This window comes from Lytechinus pictus, chromosome 2 (assembly GCF_037042905.1).
Source record: "Lytechinus pictus isolate F3 Inbred chromosome 2, Lp3.0, whole genome shotgun sequence".
Lineage (NCBI taxonomy): Eukaryota > Metazoa > Echinodermata > Echinoidea > Temnopleuroida > Toxopneustidae > Lytechinus > Lytechinus pictus.
The window spans coordinates 36,999,688-37,023,052 of NC_087246.1; the positions used below are offsets into that span (position 1 = coordinate 36,999,688).

General features: G+C 35.3%; 1 protein-coding gene across 1 annotated transcript in view; it reads left to right on the top strand.

The window, feature by feature from the left end:
* Positions 1-513: 513 nt before the first annotated feature.
* LOC129254287 (uncharacterized) overlaps positions 514-23,365 on the top strand; it is a 45,733-nt gene continuing 22,881 nt past the window's right edge. The window contains exons 1-14 of the mRNA XM_054892739.2: positions 514-612; positions 3,561-4,058; positions 6,023-6,084; positions 6,666-6,901; positions 7,333-7,482; positions 7,760-7,909; positions 14,784-14,975; positions 15,243-15,363; positions 16,008-16,212; positions 16,534-16,751; positions 17,721-17,910; positions 19,130-19,229; positions 20,380-20,505; positions 21,823-21,875. Coding sequence (XP_054748714.2) covers positions 3,619-4,058; positions 6,023-6,084; positions 6,666-6,901; positions 7,333-7,482; positions 7,760-7,909; positions 14,784-14,975; positions 15,243-15,363; positions 16,008-16,212; positions 16,534-16,751; positions 17,721-17,910; positions 19,130-19,229; positions 20,380-20,505; positions 21,823-21,875 — 2,243 coding nt within the window. The 5' untranslated portion in view covers positions 514-612; positions 3,561-3,618. The remainder of the gene's footprint in view (positions 613-3,560; positions 4,059-6,022; positions 6,085-6,665; positions 6,902-7,332; positions 7,483-7,759; positions 7,910-14,783; positions 14,976-15,242; positions 15,364-16,007; positions 16,213-16,533; positions 16,752-17,720; positions 17,911-19,129; positions 19,230-20,379; positions 20,506-21,822; positions 21,876-23,365) is intronic.

Here is a 23,365-nt window from a genome sequence, read left to right on the forward strand (position 1 = left end):
TTTTTGCATGGTCAGCCCCCCTCCCCACTTTGAAAACCGCGCTCCTCGGCCCCTGTTATCTACCACATTTTTTAATGACTCTTTAATATACTCTAATACATTTTTTTTCCTTGATAGAGGAAGACCCAAGGGACGGTATCATTTCAAGTTGATAAACAAATAGCTTTTACGTCATTTTTATTTCTAGGATAAACTTATAGGTACTGGTATTTGCATTATATTTACATCAAATTTCATATTAAAATAAATAACAACAACAATGAGGGCAGCATATAATTTTGCAAAAAAGTATGGATAACCAAACGTGTTTGAATTTCATTTTCTATCACATGAAAAGAGGTGATATCAATAATCGAAATTATTCAATGTTCATTTACTTATGTGTTGCTGTTCATAATAATTAATATTTACAGCTTATGTCAAATCTATAAATCCTAAAAATTTACAATTTTTTGTTCAAACTGCAATAAAAATTATTTGTTTTACTTTTATGTCAGCACTTACGAGTCTTCCATAGCAAAACTGTAAAAATATTTTCAACAACCAAATCGAGCCGTTCGAGTTCTTACGATTACTTTGACGTTTATATCCATCTCACAACCTATTTCTGTCGTAAGTATGACCAAATTTTGCAGGTAATGTATCCAACATCTGTTGATAATAATGTCTGTATGTATTTTGTATTAAGTTTAAAATAATCATCAGTTTTATTTGTGTGTTTCATTCTGTTGCTAATAATAACGCTATCGGTCTCTCATCATGTCTCTTAACTTGTGTTGTGAATTGTGTACGGTACTTGACTGCACTGTGCATACAGCAGTGCAGTGGTGATGCACTCAGGGGTTACATGCCGCTGTGCACGGCCAAATCAAGGCACGACGCATGCAACTCTCTCTCTCTGAGCTGATCCTTCTACTTCTTTTGAGATTCCTGGAGTCCAGATAAAATTAAAAACACTTCCATGCGATTGCACGGAATAAATAATTTCTACGAAATCTAAAATTTAATCAAATTGTTCTATTTCACTTTTTCAGTTCACTTACGAGTTACGGTACCCGGGCGAAACCGATCGATATGAAGTCCATCATTCATGATTTGGATTTTGGTGACTTATTTTACTTTTAGCACTCTGGCTCTGGGGCCCATTTCTCAACACTGTCATAAGTCTAACTTTTTGACTAAATCGGAGAGTGAGCTACTTGTCCACTAACCGTTTCACGAAGCCCTCTTTACCAAGATTGGGTACCGGTACAACAACCTCACTAAATAAATATTTATGACACATCCGAACATGTCATAACCAATTCTCCACATTAACTTTTTTTGGTGGTGGCCCATTCGGGCCACCAAAACTATCATATAATTTTTTTTGGTGGCCCGATATTAAAGTTTGGTGGCCCGAAAAATGTAAAGAAAAACATTAAAAATGAATAAAAATAGACTTCTGAAATAACTTTAACTTTGTATGTAAACCTGCTGTTATTTTACTTTGCAAATTGATTTGTGGTAAAATATAAATTGTTCTATCATTGTAAATATGAAATGATTGAAAGAGAATAAATGAATTGTATTGTTCCCAGGTTGTGTGGATGTTTTTTAAATCTCCATATAGACACACAAACATAATGGTAAAGTAAATAAATTATGCATAACAAACTCAGATAGATGTACAAAACAATGATTTTTCCTTCCTCTTTGAATCCTAAAACCTAGATTATGCAAGCCCTCATCCATTTTATTTTTGTTTTCTCTTTTGCAGCATATAGCAGGAGAAAATCACAGAAAAACATGCTGCATAATTAGAACAATGCATAAAAGGGGGAAACAAACAAGAGTAATTTTCAAAAAGTATATTACAAAAAGAAAACAAAAATAATAAAAGAAAGAAGTGAAATAAAACAAAAGAAAAACAATGAAGAAAGAAAAAAACAAAGAACAGGAAAAAAGAATAAAAATTTAGAGAAAAAAAAAATGAAAAAAATGAATAAAAAAAAATTAATATAAAAATGGGGAAAAAATTAAGAAGCCATTACAAATATTTTTTAACAGCTGTGGCAACAGTCTATTCTGACTGGAATAATATATAATCAAAAGCCAAGCAAATAATTTTCACTTACCTTTTGGAACTGGCGCATTTATCCTTTAGTTTGTATTATTTTTTTCTTCAGTAGAAACATATTCTTTAATCAGGCATATTCAATGGGAAGGGGTATAAATAGTTTTTAAAAAAATGAAAGAAAATGAAATAAGAAAACGGCAAAAGTTATATCTGGAAAAAAAAAGTATAGGAAAAGTCCTTCCATATATATATTTGTCAAAATGTTGGAAAAATTCACATTTCATATCAATGAAATGCCTTCCCAAAGTATTTACTTTCTCAAGAGTGGTTTAAGAAGTCATTTATAAACAAGAAAGAAAGAAACCGTCTTTATATTTTTGGCTAGAAAAGACACAGCTTCGAAAGAAACCAAGTATCAACACACATACAAATGCACATGTGGGACTGTGATGTACTCACCTATGTGTTTTTATGTGTATTAATTCATTTGGAAATCGGGTCTTTTTGAGTCAAAAGAGAGGTCATAATTCCTCTTTTTAATGCTTGCAAATAATCAGGGTACACCAGATTTTAGCAATATGGACTGTAGAAGGGCATTTCATTGGTGTAAAATGTGACTTTGACTTAGATTTTCAAAGTTCTGTTTAAGATTTCTTAGCCGCAACATTTTGTATCGCAGCTCCCTGAGTCTGAATAGGCTGCTGCACTAGCTGCAATGGCTTCAAGCAATCAAGCATAGCTCATGCCAGCGCGGCGGGCTGGATAATAGCTACTGTATGCTATAGCGGTATGTACTCTCATGACTATGCAAACTTTGTGTGTGTGTAGATCAAGGAAATGGGTGCATGACGAACTGGCTTGCAATTTGAATTGTAGAAAGTTGATAAATGCATGCAGAATCGGGAGAAAAATTGTGCTACTTTGAAAATTATTGGTTGCCCGATTCGGGCCACCAAAACTTAGCACTTTTTTCAATAATGGTTGCCCGAGGTGAATTTCTGGTGGCCCTGGGCCACCGGGCCACCGCTTATGTCGAGCCTAACTTCTTTCTTAATGATGTAGTTGCATCACGTGGGTAGACTTAGCCAGGAGGCTCCTAGAGAGTAAAAATCATTTACTAATGTATGCTTACTCTCCACGGATGCAGGGATTCCTTCCCATTCATGTACGTATATCGCCAAAAAACAAACTTTCGCGCCCGAGATTTCTACTTTCCTTCTAAAAGATCTAGCCCTAAATCATGTATTCATGGGATACAACTTCATTTCCGACATTTCTACGCTATCGATTTCATTTTAAACAAGAATTCATTAAAAAAATGAGAAAAATATTATGAAAAGACAACACTTTTAGATAGGGCCTACTCCACTGCAGAATTGCCGCGATATTGATCAGAACAGAACAAAATGGCTGCGCCCATGGACGGGTTGGATTCATGGGTATGGATTCATGGATTATCAAGTTTTGCTCAATTTTGAATTTTTTTTCCTTTTTTTTTCAGCATTTAGATCTTCAATGTGGACAGTCATTCCTTGGGTCATTCATTTCAGAAGGAAATTATGACTTCAGAAAACTTAAGAAACCTGGCTGTCCTTCGATCTGCAACCAGCATCGCTGACGAAATCAAAGCCTTGGAAGCCATTAAATCCACCCTTACCCAGGGCCAGACAGACCTCAGATCCTCCTTCGATCTGGAAGAAGAGTTTCTCAGCTTTGCCTCAAAAAATCTTGGGGATGAGGAGGTGTTTGATGACCCTTTCCCAAGAACACCCCCAGAGAGCATCTTTCCTGGACAGGATGATCTGGACCAGCTGACATGCTATGTGTTTAGACGTCGGTATGGTTGGTCCGAGGCTGCCACAAGCATCGGCAAGGATGACAGGGTCGGTGTCACTGCAGGGGTTCTCGAAGGCAGTGGTGTCATGACTGCTCCCCAGCAGAAAAACCAGGTTATACTCAAGAACAGACTGAATGAGTTGTTGGATGAATTTGTGAGATGGTAAGTGTTGATATATTCAGATCTTTGAAGGAGAATGAAACCTTTGGAACAAGAAAGCTTAGTGTGAAAACAGAAAAATCAAAGAAACAGATCAACGAAAGTTTGAGAAAAATCAGACAAATAATGAGAAAGTTATGAGCATTTGAATATTGTGATCACTAATGCTATGGAAATCCACACATTGGCAATGCGACAAAGATGTGTGATGTCACTTGTGAATAACTTTCCCCATTACTTTAGTATATATTTCACTTAAACTGCCTCTTTTATCACATCTATCAGTAGATCATGTGTTCTTTCTATAGGAGGGCATGTAATACAGAATTTTAAAGAATACATCATGGATAAAGAGTTTGTATCACCATAAGAAAAAGCAAAAAGCAACAATTTGAGGGTACTCCATAGTCCATCAAAGGGAAAGTTGTTCACATGTGACATCACACATCATTGTCGCATTGCCAATGGGAGGATCTCCATAGCATTACTGATTGCAATATTCAAATGCTCTTAACTTTCTCATTTGTCTGATTTTTCTCAAACTTTCTTTGTTCTTATTCTTTGATTTTTCTGTTTCGACACAAGTCTACTTGTTCCAAAGGTTTCATTCCCCTTTAAAGTGAGAACACCAATTTTCTGTGTAAAAATCAACTGAGATTCTTTTTTTTAATGGACATTCTATTTGTGAAAATTGGGAAATCATTATTCCAAATGGATTTCTGTCATATGACATTTTAAACTTGATTGATTCTTTGTACATTTTCTTCTTTTGTTCTGGTACAGTCCACAACTGACGTATGAATTGTACATGTATATATTGCATTAGTCAAAATTTTGTGAGTGTAATAATTTCTTATCATAGGCAGCTTGATTTCAGAAGGTGATTATGTATATTTCAAATTTGAACTTTTCAATGTCATGTAAATTTTTGAACCAAATTTTTTTATTCAGATTTTTAAAGTTAGAACACCAATTTTCTGTGTAAAAATCAACTGAGTTTCTTTTTTTTGTGGACATTCTATTTGTGAAAATTGGGAAATCATTATTCCAAATGGATTTCTGTCAATATGACATTTCAAACTAGATTGATTCTTTGTACAATCAATATTTTCTTCTTTTGTTCTGGTACAGTCCACAACTGATGTATGAATTGTATATATTGCATATTAGTCAAAATTTTGTGAGTGTAATAATTTCTTTATAGGCAGCGCCGCAGCATGATTTCAGAAGGTAATGTATATTTGAAATTTGAACTTGTCAATGTCACGTAGATTTTCGGACCAAATTTCTGCAAAATATAAGGAATTCCTGAGACGAGTTGAAATGCTGTCTTATTGTCTCGCCTGAACGAAGTTCGGCAGAGACTGAGTAATCACCTTTTCTGTTACAAAATGTTAAAGTTTTTATTCATTTTGCTCTCATTACTTTATTTCTACAGCAATTGTGTTTACACTTGGTACAAATGATCATTGGGTACTACCACATGTGTTCATGAGTATGATGGGGTCAAAGGTCATCTGGGGTTACAAGGCCAAATTATTTGAGGTCATGTCCATCCTTTCAAGTTTTTGTTCAATGTGCTCTCATTTCTTTGTATATGCATCAGTTGTGTTTATACCCGGTACAGTTGATCTTTGGGTAATACCACACATGTGTTCTCGAGGATGATGAGGTCAAAGATCACATTGCATATTTTATTGATTGTGAAATCTAGCGAGACTCGTGGTTCGTGAACCACCTTGTTTTAAATCAAGAGACCACTTATAGAGCAAAGTTCAACTTCAAAGAGTTATCTGTTCTGAAATACATGTTTTAATTCATGGACAATTGCCAAGTCTAATTTGTGATAAAGGGTGTCACATTTTTACAGCTTAAATAGCAAAGTTCATAAACATGTGTCTGTTAAAAAAAATAATAACAGTTGTTTTATAATTGCATTTCTCTTATATTTGTATCTCTGTTTACAGGTATATGGCACAACCGATAGGCAAACCACTATTACAAAGTTTTCGATATACTCTTGCTCAAGGTGAGAAATTCCATTTTACTGTAAACAAAAGCCGTACTTTTGTTCAGGTACATGTCAGTGTCGGTTTCCATTCTCTTGTTGATCTGTACACCGTAAAATGTTTATTTTACATTATTCTATCTTTTCTCCTTCCTCCATTTCATGATTTCTGTCATCTTCGTTTCTGCATGCATCTACTAATTTTCTTTATCTCCAGTACTTGCTGGTTATTTTTTAAAGACTAAACACTTCAAAGACCCAAAACTATAGATTTGATTTAATTATGATAATAATTGATTATTATTTTTTTTTTAATATTCAAAGTGATTCTTATTCTACTGGCATACATTTAATCTGAATTGATTGCTCTTTCTGTTGGAGAGTCAAAGTGATTCAAAGAATGCTACCTGATAGTGATACTTTTTCTATTGGTATACCTTCAAATCAAACTCATTGATTTGTGATTTTTAGAGTGATAAAATGATTAAAAGCTGACTGATATACCCTTCAACTGAACTAATTGATATGTGGTTTTAGAGTGGTAAAATGGTTCAGAAAATGCTAACTGATAGGCCTACTGTGTCTAATGGTTTACCTTTCAGCTGGTGACAAGCCGGTGGTCAGAAACCAAACGGTCATCCACACCATGGACTGGTTGAAACTCCACAAATCCCATGATGGTATCCATGACAATTACTCCGATATAGCCACGCTGGTCATGGTTGGTCTGACGGACATATGGTCAGCTATCAGGAAGGCCTCTGTCTCGAGGCTTCCTATCATTCTGGCCAGCTTGACCGTTGAAGAAGCTGAGAACTTCTTTGAAACGTTGGCCAAGGTAGGTTGAGGAGATTTATTTTTTTGGTCTCTTGACACATGTTGTATATAATTTCACAATTGATAGTTTATAGTTCAAAGGTATTCTTTGATTGAAATGTAGTTATTAAAATAGTGTGCTATCCTTAGACTCATATTACATGGCAGGGTTCTCCACAAGCATGTTTAATGTCTATGATTTAACTTGTTTAAAACCAATGACATGTTATAAAACAATTGTTAGCGACGTGTAATAATTTATGCTGTTCACGTTTTCAAATTCATGATGGGCTCTAAACAACCCCCATGTGAAAAGTGAGATGCATCCCGCCACCCCCCCCCCCCCCCCCCCCGGCTATATGATCTCCCCAAATACCATGGCCTTGTTAAGGTTAAGTGTCTTCAGAAAAAAAAAATGTCTGTGTCTTCTTTTCACCTCTGAAATTTTGACAGATATGTCAGAGTAAAGAGAGCAGCTGGCAGTCTATAGAGGGAGCCCTCATGGCAATCAACTCACTGCTTCGGAGATTCCAGTGGATCAGCCGTGAACCTGTTGAACCTTTCTTTCGGGGTCCTGTTGATAAGAATAAATACTTTGTGAAGGTAAGTCTGATGCCATATTTGTCAGAATTTTCAGGACTCTTTTGACTTATCATATATACAAGTTATAACAATTAGGCATTAGTAAAAATTAAAAACACATAACTTCAGAACAGTTCTGAGATGCATAGGCAACAGCGACTTGGGCATTTGAACTTTTTTATACTGGGATTCAAACCACCGACCCTAGAAGATTCTCAGTGAATCCTCAGTCAATTTATTGTAATTCCAGAAAATTCCTAACCAATTATTCTTTCCCACCAAATGTCTTCCTCTGTAGTATGGAAGTGAAGAACTGACTAATATCCCAGCATTCATCACCAGTCGGATGCATTCCATTGTGTACCCTCTTCTAGCTCATCAGCAGCTTAGCGTCAGAGAGTGTGCCATCAAGGCTTTCACCACATTCCTTTCGAAATGTGAATTTCAGGTGAGTTTTCATGGAGATTATTCATTCTTTCAGTGGCATCACAAAGAAATGTCATCGGAGTCCCATCTTGTGAACTGTTGCGACATATTTGAAATAATCTCAAATTGAGACTGGTCTAAACTCCTAGCAATAGGCTTGAATTTGAATGTCATGATGGCTTTGATATTTTATATTGATCTATGGTCATTTTCCTTTAAAAAATTAAACATTACATATATTTCAGTAATGGAATGAGATGGATGCAGTTTAGATTTTTTCCACTAAAAAAATCAGGGAAAATCAAGGAATTTTGCATTCTTAAAAAGCTGGGAACCCTGAAGTGAATGTAAGTGTCATTCCCTTTGTTTATGGTCAAGAACAAGCTTCAGAAATGTGTTTGCAGTCTTTTACGACAAAAAGATATCTGCCTAATTGAATATCATTTACCTTTTGTTGAAACTCCATTTTAACTTTTTGGTTACACAGCCATACGGTCACTATATGTGCATTCATTATGTATGGTTTGCACATGCTTTAGGGCTTTCAAAAATAGTTTTCATTTTCAGCTTTTACATCGGTTTACCATTTTTACTGCATGCGTTTATTCAAGATTACCTGTTATATCAAACTCAAAGTAATTTACAGCGGTTTTTTAGACATTTTGTGGGATAGATAGTCCTCTACCTCTGAATCTTTTTTTTTAATGTACATGTATGTATCATTGTTTTAGCAATGTTGTAACAGTGCCAAAACCTCAAAGCAGAACGTAATGTCCCTTGCATGACTCCATGCTCTCCATATTTTTGGCTAACTATCACATCAAAAGATCGTTGACTGCCATTGAGGCATCTTGGCTTAATGGTTCTGATACCAATCTCTCCATGAGAGGGTCGTGGGTTCGAATCTTACGCCCGGTGTTGATTTTCTTCAGCAAGGAATTTATCCATATTGTGCTGCACTCAGCCCAGTTGAAGTAAATCAATACCTGGCAGGAATTTATTCCGTGTAATGCAGTGCACGTAACAGCTGCTCTGCTGAAGCCAGTCTAACTATGTTCTATTATTGCAGAGACTTCTAATGAAGTTATTGGTACTATTTAAACAATTACTTTACAAGAATAGAAATTTGTGACTAGTCACATACTCCTCCCATGTATAGTGATAAAATGAATGAACATTCAGGATAAACTAATTCGCTGAAGATTTATTTTCATTTTAAATGTGTAAATTATCCTGTATTAAGGGAATTAAAGAGTTTACTTTAATGATGTATTCACTTTATTCAGTTATTGTATATTTTGTTATTGAATACCAGAATGAATTACACATCTGTCCCTACCATCAGGTAAACATGATCAAGTTTTTCTTTAACACTTTTAATAGCATTGCAATGATTTTGAATGCAGGGGGCTGTTTCATAAAGCTGTTCGTAAGTTAAGAGCGACTTAAAGAACGACTAGTGATCCTTTCTTATGGTAAATTATATACACCATTAAATGTTCATTGGTAATAACTTAGCGTATAAGAAAGGATCACCAGTTGTTCTTAAAGTTGCTCTTAACTTACGAACAGCTTTATGGAACACCCACCAGGTATGAATAAATTATTGGTTTGATCATTGTGCCCCCATGCATGCTGCACAATATACATTTTCAGTCTTTTAACTCACTCCTGACCAACTGGCTCAGAAAATTGGTTTTCACATAGGAGTATCTTCATAGGTGTGGGTCCTTTTGCAGCTGCCAGCATGTCAAGACACCCATTGCTTGCATCAAGATTACAATGTGATAGATCATACAGAATACAATATCAAAATATATGTCGCGATGGTATTGTGATCACCCAAATACGAATTAAAAGTTGTTCTTTCTTTAGCCTTCTTTCAATTCCTTAGCCTACTTTTATATTCCTGATAAAAGTTGTTTTTCAGTGAACTATGATTTCCTGGATAGCAATGCCCCTGATAAACTAGGTTTGATCGAAAAAGGAGATCTCTTGCATTAATCCACCTATTGAGTCAAGGTTATTGTAGTGGGAGAAATATTTGGATAGGGGTAAATGTGGTTTATGAAAATGATACTTTATCTGTATACAATCAGATTTCAATTCTAAATAGAATTTGACAAAAAATTAAAAACAATTTGTATTTCATCTGTCCAATTAAAAAAAAAGAACATGTAGTGCTTCTGAGAATAAATAATCAACGTGGATGATGTTTCATTAATTTGTAAATTGGAAGTTACAGGAAATTTTATGCATGGCCGGTGAATCATTCTTGTGAGAAATGAGATTTTTTGGGGAAAAAAGTATATAAGGAGTGAATTTCTTATAACACTTATTAAGATTGTGACCAATTAAAAACATTATGCTCAAGAAAGATGTGATTTCAACAGAAGCTGATAGGAATCAAATTGATGAAGAATTCGATTTGGCACCCGAGAACAGGGCCAATATTCAGTTCAATGGTGAATCCAGAATTTTAAGCATTCTACTCAGTATTCCACGTTAGTAAAATACATACCATCTTATATTCTTTGCTATTCAGTTACTATTTCGGCTAAGTATTTTGCTTAAATCTAAGTCAGCCCCCTACCTGGCCTAAGTCTGGCTGGTGTGCAGTCTACAAATGTACATACTCGCAGTCCCATATCATGCTCGCAAATAGATACATGTACCACACATAATTTGGTTTTGATTTCATGATATCACAATGGTTATTAGAAAGCATTTTGCTTCAATTTGGCTCAATGAAACAGAATGTGGATGCAGGTTTAAGCAGTTTGCTTAGCCAGGTAAAATGGTAAGTAAAATGCTTTCTCATCAGTACTTACAATTGGATACTGGCCCAGGCCACTAGATGTGCGTTAATTCATGTTTACATTTACTAACAGCATCAAGAACTTATGCTTGCTCTGCATCACTGCTCCATTGCACGGTATCTTGATAAAATGGAACAAACTATTGCATGAAAAGCAATAACTTTTATAATATGCATGGATCAGGGATGCCAGTTTTCAGGCAAAAGCCTGAATTCAGGCACTGGCAATTTATTTTCAGGCCATAGTTTTAGCATTTTTGTGTACAAAACATTGTATTCTAGGTGATTTTCAGGCCCTCTGATCAATTCCAATCGGCACCCCTAAAGGATGCAACTATTCCCTTTTTGCAATATTTTGTGTGGTTCTTTACAGACTATTTGAAAAAGGGTTCCCCCAAGATGTTTTGTGACACGTGTTTAAATTGCAAGAAGGTGTGGATTTTATTTGTTATCACAGAAGATACTGTTTTTTACCCTTCAATATACTGCAATAAGGACAGATTTGTGTGTATTCTTGGTTTTCTTCTCAGAAGTGAAGATTTAAGTTTTGTTTGACAATTAGGGCCATTCTAAATGACTTACTCTTAGTAGTAACTACTGGGGTTTGTAACTTTGCTCAGTATCTAATTTAAATAAGAATTCCATCAACATCTGATATCACGTAAAAATTAAAAGTTAATTTCTCTAATGTCAATATTACCATGATACCATTACCAACGTCAGTTAATGATGGCAATATTACAATTTAAAAAAAAAGGAAATTTTGAAAAAATGTCAGTTGCTTCCTTTTGTCATGGGATGGCAGAGTTGATGTCACTTATACTTTTATAGCAATATTACCATCAATAGTTGATGGCATGATGACAACATTACCATCAACATTTGATGGCAACGTAACTATCAACATATATGCTTATGATGGCAGTATTACCATCAACAGGTGATGGCATAAATGACAATATTTTAATCAACGGTTGATGGCAACATATTCAAGAGGTTATGCCACTGACGGCAGAATTGCCATCAGTAAATGCCATAATTGATAATAATTTAAAACAAAAGTAAATTTGGAAAGGAAAATGTCAGTTGCTTCCTTTTGTCACAGGATGGCAGATTTGATGTCACTCATAGCAATATTACCATATGATAGTTGATGGCACTCATGGTAGTATTTCCATCAAGAGTTGATTCCACTGATGGCAAAATTACCATTAGCAATTAATGTCACTGATGGCAATGTTGCCATCGTACTCAGATAACACTTTGAACAAATGCATTTTTACATGGTGGTTTGGAAGGCTTTCTATAGTTGAAATTGATTGTATGAATTTTTTTGTATGACGGGACATTTGCGATATTTAAAGTATTTTGGGACATGCTGTGTAAGAAGTACATGGAGATGTGTATGTATTTGAAATAAGAAATTATTCTCACCTTGCCATACATCATGAATGTCACATCATTCTCATTCCCCCCACCCTGCATGCATTCGCCGCAAGCAATCTAGTTAACATGCATCATTTCCATTTCAATCAAAACATTTTAGGCATTTCTTTCTTGTGTTGGAACTTTGTTTTCTTGTATTTTTAAAAACCGCATTCAGATGAGAACTGGTATTTTAGTAATCCTATCAATTTTCTAATATGAAATTAGAGGACGGTGTATTGCATTTTCTTCTTCAGTGACTCATGAACACCTATTCAGCACAATTATGCACCCAGCGCAGTGCATTATTTTGTTGAAATTTGTATTGTTAACATTTAAAGGCACTCCCTCTTGAGCGTTCAAGGATTATGATTTGCTGGCATGAGACTCAGTGAAAAAAAAACACCGGAAAAAATATGGCAACCCATCAGAGAGATTTCTTGGCCTGCAGTTGGAATTGTCAGGCCAGGGAAAGTGAGATGATAACTTGACCATTTCAGGCAATGTGTGGAAAACGCAGACATTACAAAAAAAAAAAAAAGATTATAGTAAAACTTATTCCACTCTGGATGATGGATGGCACCTGGTACTGCGTAAACATGTTTTCAAAGTCACCATGGAAACTCGCACTTGACCTTCCTTCATTAAGATACATGCTTTAGAACATAATGAAATTCAATTTTTGCCAACCTTGTAGATTGTTGGTAAGTTTTCATTCATTCCTGTTGACCAATTCAAGCTAATGATGATAAATAGTGATGCAGAGATGATAACTTTTTTTTTTTTTTGCTGACCCCCCCCCTTTATTTAATAGAAATACTCTTTTCCTCCCTCAAAATTGTATTCACCCAAAATCCCTTTTTGTATCCCTACAAAATAATGAAATCATTTTCTACGGAGCTGGCATCCCAGATAATATTAGCATTTTATTTGACCAGGGTAGCCCTTCAGATATAGCATTGCTCTACCACCAGGTCCTGCTTAACATGACACGATGTTATTGTTACCCTGTTTCAATCTAACTGCTGAGTGTGTAATGCTTACAGCTAGAAGGCAGAAGGTTCCATTTTGGTGTTTACTTAAAGGGATGGTCCAGGCTGAAAGTATTTATAGTTAAATAAATAGAGTAGAATTCACGGAGCAAAATCGGAAAACAAATAACAAAGTTATTGAATTTAAAAGTTTAGCAATATTTTGTGAAAACAGTCATCATGAATATTCATTAGGTGGACTGATGATGTCACATCTCCACTTGTTCTTTAGTATTTTATTATATGAAAATAGGTTTATTCAAATTTTTTCCTATAAGAACTACAAAAATTGGATTGACATCTGATTTAGTGCATTAGATATTTATTGCTGCAACTTATTTCATTATAAGGGAGACATATTATTCACACAAGTATGAAATAATGAAAAAAATACGATCTTATGTAATAACATAAGAAAACGGAAAGTGGAGATGTGACATCATCAGCCCACCTTATGAATATTCATGACGACTGTTTTCACAAAATATTGCTAAACTTTAAACTTCAATAACTTTATTATTTGTTATTTGATTTTGATGAAATTTTCGGCATTTTGCTCAGTGAATTGTACTCTATGTATTAAGATATAAATATTTTCAGCCCGGACCATCCCTTTAAACGGGATTGAAATTATGACATTCCCTTCATAAGGCGGGACTACCATTCAGCACTTTGTTCTTGCTATAAAGTGGTCATTCAGACCATTTCTAATTGTTATTTGCTGGTTCGCAATCAATGACCAAAGGTATGTGACAGGGGATTTTCAGTGTCATTATTCAGAGAAACATACATTCTCTATTATGCATAAAGGGGGTGTGATAGCTTAGTCAGTAGAGCAGGGGTTTCAGATTCCCTCCTTTGGGTAAGGCTCCTTTGGAGAGAACCTTAAAGGAGAATGAAACCCTTGAAACCAGCTGAATCCATATCAAAGAGAAAAATAAAAGAAATATATTGTTGAAAGTTTGAGGAAGATTGAATGAATAATAAGAAAGTTATGAGCATTTGAATATTGAGATCACTAATGCCATGTAGATCCTCCCATTGGCAATGCGACCAAGATCTGTGATGTCACACACGTACAACTCCCTCATTACTTTAGTACTTATTTCACTTATATTCTCACTTTTATAGAGTCTATCACAAGGTGAGGTGTTCTCTTAATGAGAGGACAAGTACAGAGGTTTCACAACATTATATCATTGATGAATCGTTTGTTGTATGATTAGAATGAGCAACAAAAAGAGATGTTTTGGGGTATATTTTCAGTGTCCAAAAGGGGAGAGTTGTTCATCTGTGACATCATAGATCTTGGTCGCATTGCCAATGGGAGGATCTCCATATCATTAGTGATCTCGACATTCAAATGCTCATAACTCTTCTATTGCTAGTCCTATTTTACTCAAAACTTTTGTTGATCTTATTCTTTGATTTTTCTGCTTTCACAAAAGCTAACTTGCTCCAAGAGTTTCATTCTCCTTTAATAAGCTTACAATCCTCCAGGTTACTTGCTTACAAGCGTTCATGCATCAGGTAGAAGAAATCACAAACCAGTCATAAAGAATCATTTTCATCAAATGAAATATGCTTGACATAATTTTCCTTGTTGTCTTCTACCTGTCCAGGAAGCCCTTTCGTCTTTCTCAGAGGCCATATCTAGATTGGACCGAGGCTCTCACCTTCTTTCATCGCAATCAAAGACTGAAGATCGACCACACCATCAGGTACCTCACCAGGCTGTTATGAAGAAAGATTTCAAGTTTCTCAATGCCTACGAGGCCGAAGGCTTGCTTGGAGTATGCCTGTATCTTGTCAAAGTAAGTGTTCTGAAACTGTGCTCCAAGAGAAGTTTGTAACTTTTAACCAGGACGCAATTTGTTGTAATGTTTTGGGGTTTTTCGTGCTTTTTATTGAATTTCAGGGAATAATTTTGTCTGCTTTGATCAGCCGGAGGTCTTCACTGCAGGCATTACTATTTCAAGTTGTCTGTCTATTCGTCTATCCTCCTGTTTTTATTCTTGTGATTGCCTGATCTTTGATTTATTGTCTTAAGTTGAATTTTTTTTCTTTTTTCTTTTCTGCAGCACATTCCACCTGGCTTTTTGCTACCAAAATGGCCGTTCTACTTCTCAGTGTTTAGCTTATATCTCATGCATCCTGCATCGACAGTCCGTCAAGCCACCAGCGAACTTTTCAGATATTTAGGTAAACTTCTTAGGGTTGTTTAGTTTTGCTAATATAGTTTAGTCGGTCATGTAAAAGGCAAGTCCATTAATGATGATGATGATAATGATCTGTTATGGGGGATAACACATAGCTAAGCATGTGCCTATTTACTTATATGAAACAACAGGATTAAGTACAAATTAAGAAATGAAATGAGAAAGTGAGCCAAAGGTGCCAGGCACCGAGTTTATCACATGTTAAACAAAAATCCTTTTTTTAGAGAGAGAGAAGTCGTAAACTTACCTAGATGATGGTTACCGTTCTTCATCCATTAAAACCATATCTTATATAATTGTAAATGATGAATGTACACTCTCTATGTATTAGTATCACAATGAATTGATATTTTTTGTTCACAAGTATTGAAGTTTGATTTTTGTGTAATGTTGGTTCATGAATATTATAATAACAAATCATAATAGATCATAACAACTTATTGTAAATAATCATGATATGGTATCATAACAAAAATATTGTAAATATTTAATAAGGCTGATATGCTATGTATAGCGGGCCTCCCTGGCCCCCCCCCCCCCAGCCATGTGAACCCCCAAAATACCCTGGCCTAGATAGGGTTAAACCAACGAACTTAAAATTTCTTCTTACTTTGCGGATGTCCTCAGTTGTCAAGGATTGCAACAACTCTGCCCTGTTGAAGCTTGTGCTACAGGGTCTGGGTGCCCACTGGGGTATCAGCATCAAGTACATGAGCCAGCCAGCACACACACTCTCCCATTTTCACACTCTGTCACATGACCACTCCAATCCCACCGCTGCCACCAGTCATAACGCAACCTCAGCTGACATGCAGCAGGACGTATCAAAAAGGTCAGAAAATATTGTTATTCATCACTTTTAAATTTGCTGTGTTGATAATGCCATCTTGGCTCTGAAGAATTTCAAGAAATATATATTCCTGTAAATAAAACCATTTATTTCTCCTGGGTCAAGTGTGGCATAGCATGGATGAATTTCTTTCCTGAAGGAAGGTTTTGTATGTAGAAATATATTTTTCTACATTCAGTGGCTAAGCTTTATTATGATTTCATCATTTGCTCCCAACAATTTCTCATGTTATTTTCATATTAAGAATATTGAGCTCATTGATTTTCAATGAATCACAGTTCTTTGCGATGATTCCCACCATAGGTCACAGGTGATCAACAGGATCGAAGGTCACAAGGTCAACATTAGGGTGACCCCAGATGAGCAGCGGCCGGATGAGACTCTTGAGGGGTCTAGACCCCGAGTAGGAACAATGGGAGAGGTCACATCTCAGAGTCCAAGACAAAATAGGCGTAGGCAGCAGCCATTCTACGGGCAGGGCAAGGCCATCAGTATTGTCAATGTCAGTCAACTTGAAGGAGGTATGTACCATTTCAAACTCTTGTTATCCTTCCCCAAGGAGCGGATATATGAAATTAGTTATAATCGAGTTAAATACCGGTGTGTTGGCTTAGTTGGTAGAGAGTCCGTCTCACAATTTTTGGCTCACACGTTAGTCTTGAGGTAAAAATGTGCAGGACATATTTTTGCATGTGTTAGAAATCGTGTTGCCATGGTAACAATATATTATATGTCAAAAATTAGGCAAAAGTCTTGCAGTTCAAAACTACTTCATCAGTTTTTAACCAATTCTCTTGATATTTTGCTCGCACATAGGGTAAAGATGGGTAAGACATATTTTTTTCCATGTGTTGGAAATTGTTGCCATGGTAATGGCGTAGGGTGGGTGGGGGTATTAATCACCTTCAGTGATAGTTCTAGTTACCATGGTAGTTTCTATAATTGTAAGTTGTTTATGAAACAAGCCAAGCCCATGATCCATCACAAAATCCTAGTACTAATAGAAGCTTTGTGGTGTTGTGGTTCTGGCTCTTACCTTGTAAACAGAGAGTCCTGCGTTCGAATCCCACCATGGTCTAGCATCCTTTGGCTAGACGTTAATCTACACTTTGCCACTTCCCACCCAGACGCTATACGGATACCCAGTAGGATGCAAAAGCCTACGTAGTATGCATAGCAATTGAGTTTGAAACTCTTGTTGGAGTGCTCCCCAGGGAGTGGAGAGGTGCATGCATTGCGTGCTGGCAACTCAGGATCCGATGACCGAGACAACAACATATCTGCATAGCGCTTATAGACGTATTAAGCACCACATAATAGCAGAATATTATTATTATTATTATTTATTTCGGCAGTGAAAGTATAGAAATTGGTACAGTGAAGTACAACACACAATAAACATAACAGAGTATAGATTGAGCACCCACTGGACTGCCAGGGTCAAAATATTATTATTTTCCTAAAGATGTGATCTCTATATTTGCTTTCAGATTACTCAACAGTGCCCGTTGACAGTGTTCTGTGCAAAGCATGGGAGTGGAGAGAAGGCAGACTGTTTGCTTACGAGCTCATCATGAAGTTCCTTATCGTCAACCACATCCACTACCTGTTCCCTACCTTTGCCATGCAACCGATGAAGTTCAATGGGGCCGCTTCTACGGATGAGTCCATCACCCCGAGGTATCAATATTAGGCCTGGGGGCCCTGTGACAAAACTATTATGTGATTGATTGTAGAATTGATTTGTTTCTTGATCGCACTTAACTATCACTGAAATCGAGCTTAAAGTCAGCCGTGTGGTCAAGCACTAAAGCTTGTGTTACTTACTTGACCCTGGAGTTAATACATGAAGCTATTTGCAAGCCAAGCATGATTTTATGAAAGACTGGAACATATTCTTGGGTGCTGAATCCTTAATTCCTGTCATCTAAATTTCAAAACTGATCTCTGTAGATTGGAATTCTTGTAGTTAGCAAGCATTGCAATGCACAATAGATTACTTGTAAAATTTTGATTAGGGTTTTTTGGGGTATATGTCCATTCTGCACAAGAACATATTTCACTTATTTGTAGAGCCATGCATAACCTCATCAAGCAGCTCCCAGATTAGATGAAGAATAATCAATAAAATATTTCTGCAACTTAGTAAGAAGTCGTATCCACTCTAAAATTATATGGTCAACTGCAGTCAAAATTTAGACTAGAGGGCAATTAAAAAAAACAAGCTATAGTTGGTGTTATAGTTTTGACTAATTATTTATTGGAATAAATATTGATCTAGGGGCGTTCACAAAGAACAAAGTATTACCTAAATCACACTTAGATTCTGATTTGCCACAACATATAACGGGATTGGTCAGATCATGCTGATGGGATGTGCTCTTCTGCATCATAATCAATTATGCTTTAAAAAACATATGCAGGGGGCCGTTTCATAAAGCTGTTCATAAGTTAAGAGTAACTTTAAGGGCGACTGGTGATCCTTTCATGTGGTAAATGATGTTCACCATTAACGTTCATTGATGATTATTTAGCGCGTAAGAAAGGATCACCAGTCGTTCTTAAAGTTTCTCTTATCTTACGAACAGCTTTATGAAGCACCCATCAGTCCAGCACCAACTTTGGGTCACACTTTGAGCATGGTGTACCCCCTTTACTTTAATTTATGTATTGATTTGAGTATTGGCATAGGTTTTGAAATATACTATACTGAAAAGATTATTTGTTCTACCTATAACATTAAGTCACTATGTGTAACAGCACTGGTGTTTAAAGGAAGAAACTTTGTTTCAGCATGATGTACCCCTTTTACTTTAAGTGAAGTATTGATTTGAGTACTGACACAGGTTTCTAAATATGCCGTTTTTAAAAAGAATGTCCGCCTAATGTATTTCCACAGCCATAAAGCAAGCAAAGTACCCCAAGGCAAGCCCCCTATTCAGAAGAGTTTAAGCCATGGAGGCGTGTCACTCCGGCAAGCCTGGCTCAAAAGACCACCAGTAAGACTCAAGTTCATATTTTGTTCATTCTATTATTTCATTACTGAATAATAATTGAAATCTATTGGAGTATCAGGTAATATTAAAAATTCAGAAGCTAAGCATAGTAAGCATTAATCTTTTTTCCATGCATTGATTCTCTTTTGAAACTATGAATATTTCATTTTAGGGTATACTTAGTACCCTCCATCGGTAATACACTTTTATTTTTAAAGGACAAGTCCACCCCAACAAAAAATTGATTTGAATAACAAGAGAAAAATCCAACAAGCAAAACACTGAAAATTTCATCAAAATTGGATGTAAAATAAGAAAGTTATGACATTTTTAAGTTTTGCTTAATTTCACAAAACAGTGATATGCACATCCTGGTGGGTGTGCAAATGAGGAGACTGATGATGTCATCCACTCACTATTTCTTTCGTATTTTATTATGTGAAATAGGGAATATTCGATTTTTCTCCTCATTGTCAAGTGAAACAACGATTAATTCCTCCCTGAACATGTGGAATGAGCATTGTTTAATAGTATATGATTCAGTCAAGTTGGTCCTTATTGTCAAATATATAAAAAATGAAATATTGTATAATTCAAACACTAAAAAACAAAAGAAATAGTGAGTGAGGGACATCATCAACTGTCTCATTTGGGTTGTGCATATCACTGTTGTGTGAAAAATGATCTGAACTTTAAAGTGTCATAACTTTCTTATTTTACATCCAATTTTGATGAAATTTTCAGCGTTTTGCTAGTTTGATTTTTCTGTATTTATTCAAATCAACATTTTTTTTGGGTGGACTTGACCTTTAAGAAGTCCTTTGATCACTTATATTACAAGTTTAGTGACTTGATATCAGGAAGCTACAAACAAGATTATACTGTAGTCTGAAATTTTCAGCCCATTTCCTGCTTGAAAATTGGTTCTATACCAAAAATATAATAAACCCTTTTTGTATACACACCATAACAGGTAGAGGACATGGACATTTATGTATTGCGTTGATGGACTAGAATTAAAAAGAAAACACATTCTGCAGGAAAGTTGTATGCAAGTAGTATGTCATTTTTTGTACATTTAGAAAATACACATTTTGTATCTGATTGTTTTAAATGAGACAACTGTTCCTTTGACATGATTACCCTTTCTTAGAACGATGCTTCAACGGATGACTCCAGCGTTCATTCTCCAGGTGCCGTGGTCTGCAAACCCCCAACCTCGCCTGTAGCGGTATCTCCACCCATCTCACCACCGGTGCACAAGGGATCGCCTGATGAGGTACATATCATCATACTTAAAGACATAGGTTTACATTACAAAAGAATATCAGGCCAATCAAATTTTTCTAATGATCTACATATATTGGAATGTGTATGCCTAAAATAATCTGACCCGAGTTATATTCAAAATGATTAAGTGCAAAATTGAGTGCAAAAACCTTATGCCTAACAACAAAAAATTATGCTTGATGAAAAGCTTATGCTTAAAAACCTTATGCTTAAACACCTTATGCTAACTGTAAACCTTTTTCTTGACTAAAAGCTTATTCTTAAAACCCTTATTTAAAAAAGCCTTATCCACAAAAACCTGATGCCTAACAAGAAATAACTTTATGCTTAATGAAAAACTATGTTTAAAAACCTTATGCTTAAATATAAATCTTATGTTTGACTGAAAGTTTATGCTCAAAACCCTTGTGCTTAATAACATTATGCTTGACTGAAAGCTTATACTTAAAGCCCTTATGCTTAAAAAGCCATATGCTTAAAAAACTTATGCCTTACAAAAAATAACTTATGCTTGACAGAAAGCGTATGCTTAAAAACCTTATGCTTGAAAACCTTATGCTAAACCAAAAAGTTGCGCTGCTTCATTCAGAACTTTTCAAGTCTTGCAAACTTATGAAAAGTGATTTGCAATCCCCGAGTACCAGGCAAAGTGCTACTCCTCAATTACAGGCCTCTTGATCTTTTACAAGCCTTTAAGATTAACATAAAATATACAAGTGATGCTGAACGGTTCGCAATAAAGCAAACAAATTTAGTAGCTAATATTTCTGTAATTATTGTTATTGAATGGAATAAAATGAACGGAGAAATAAATTTTCAAACTGTACCATTAGTCCAATCCACATTAGTAAGGATGAAAATGTGGCATTGAGGGGGGGGGGAGTGAAATTATGCGAGTTGAACATCGATTATGGTCTGGCCGATAACATGGATGGTTTGTTATTGTGAAATTCTCATGTGGGATTATGCTGATACGTAGGCTACTACAAAAAAAAAGGATCATTCATGACTGAAGTGCAGTAGGAGGATGAGCGCCATCATGTTCCTCAAAACTGAAGGCCTGATGGTTGAGTTATGTTAGCATAATTGAATCATTAAAATGCCACAATTTGGTACATGCAACTTTGGAATACATGTATGATATACATTATTAGCATTTACAAGTGAGGCAATTTGTGACATCATTTATGAACACTATTACTAAGAGAAATGTTTCTAAGCTGTACATCGTAACACTTCCCAAATTGATCATGATTGTTTTTCTATTTATTTCTTGACGGTTTTACCTGTTTATATCTCTCTCCAGATTCTATCAAGAGCCGGAAGTGAAAGAAGAAAAAAGAGTGTTGAGAACAAAAGGTAAGGATGATTTACATAAAATAAATACTCCTGTCCATGAGTCATTTATTCTCATTAATCATTCTTATTTGTCTACCACATATTTAGTAGTTTACTGCTGATTATTGTTTCTAACTTAGCATATAGCAGTAGAGATCAAGTAATGATAATAATAGGCATCATCAATCTTGTAGTTTTACAAATATTCATTTTTCTGCAAAATGAAGGAGGTTTCTTTCATTAATTTGCATCTGAAAATTGAAAGAGCTAAAAACAATTGATGTAATTTCTAGGCCTAGTAAATTTTTGATTCACATTCATATATGCTTTACAATGATAAAATGTCTAAATTAGATTCAGATTCTTGAATTTCCATTATTTATTAGATAATGTTGATGGAAATTTAAGCTTCCTTTTAGTATAAAATAAGATTTTTTTCCAAATAATATTTTTTCTTTAGTTGTTAAGTTATTTATGTTATTTACTCTGTTTAATTTTAAAAAAAAAAAAAAATCAATTTCTTGATTAATCATTATTTTATTTTCATTTAATTAATTTTTTTTAAAAATTTGTTTCATTTGATTATTTCTTTCTGTTTTTATTTATGTATTTGATTTGAATTTTATTGTATTTATTATTAGTTTTTTTTTTTTTTTTTTGGGGGGGGGGGCGGAGGATACCCAGGGAAATACATTGTCATGCAAAGGACGAATATCTTGAACAGCTGTCATGGAAAGAAATTGTCAGATCTCTATACTAATTTTCAGATTTGATCACACTTATACCAGAAGCCAATCTCACAACATATCTACCCATTCTTCCAAAATGCGGGCACCTCCTTACCCCAGGAAATTGCTACAGAGGTTTGTTGATAGTGGATTGATTAATGAAACAAACCTAACAGTGTCTTTATTTTGAATTGTGGCTAGAATAGCAAATTTGATGACTCAAAGACTAATGACCAACCACATTTGCCCTACTAATTACCCTCTGAATTAGATCTTTTCTGAAACCTATATCCCATTCCCAACAAAGCACACTCGTGAGAAATTATGTACCTGCCTTTTACCCAAATTATGCCATTATTTTTTTAATTAGAAAAGAGTGGAAATGCTATTTTTCTAAATTAGTTTTTAAACTAATTGCCGGATGCATACCTATTGACCTGTTTGTAAAACGTGTGATGCACACAATTTTATTAATAGTTCTAAATAGTTCAGCTGCCATCTTAAGTAGGAAGATTATTCAGGCATTATTGAATGCTTATGGCCCAATGAATTGTGCAACGCCCTTTGGATTGTGCGAGGTATTTTTAATTGCAGTTCCATGATAAGGCTCAGTGTGATTATTATTTTTTTTTCATTCAGTAAAATATTCTGCACACAAAAAGAAAATTTGCTGTATGATGCATACCATGATGTGAAAGACTCGCAGCTAACCTTAGAAAAATTATGAACTAATCCCTGCAAATGACCATGTTAACCCATCTATTCTGACCAAGTGTCCCTTTT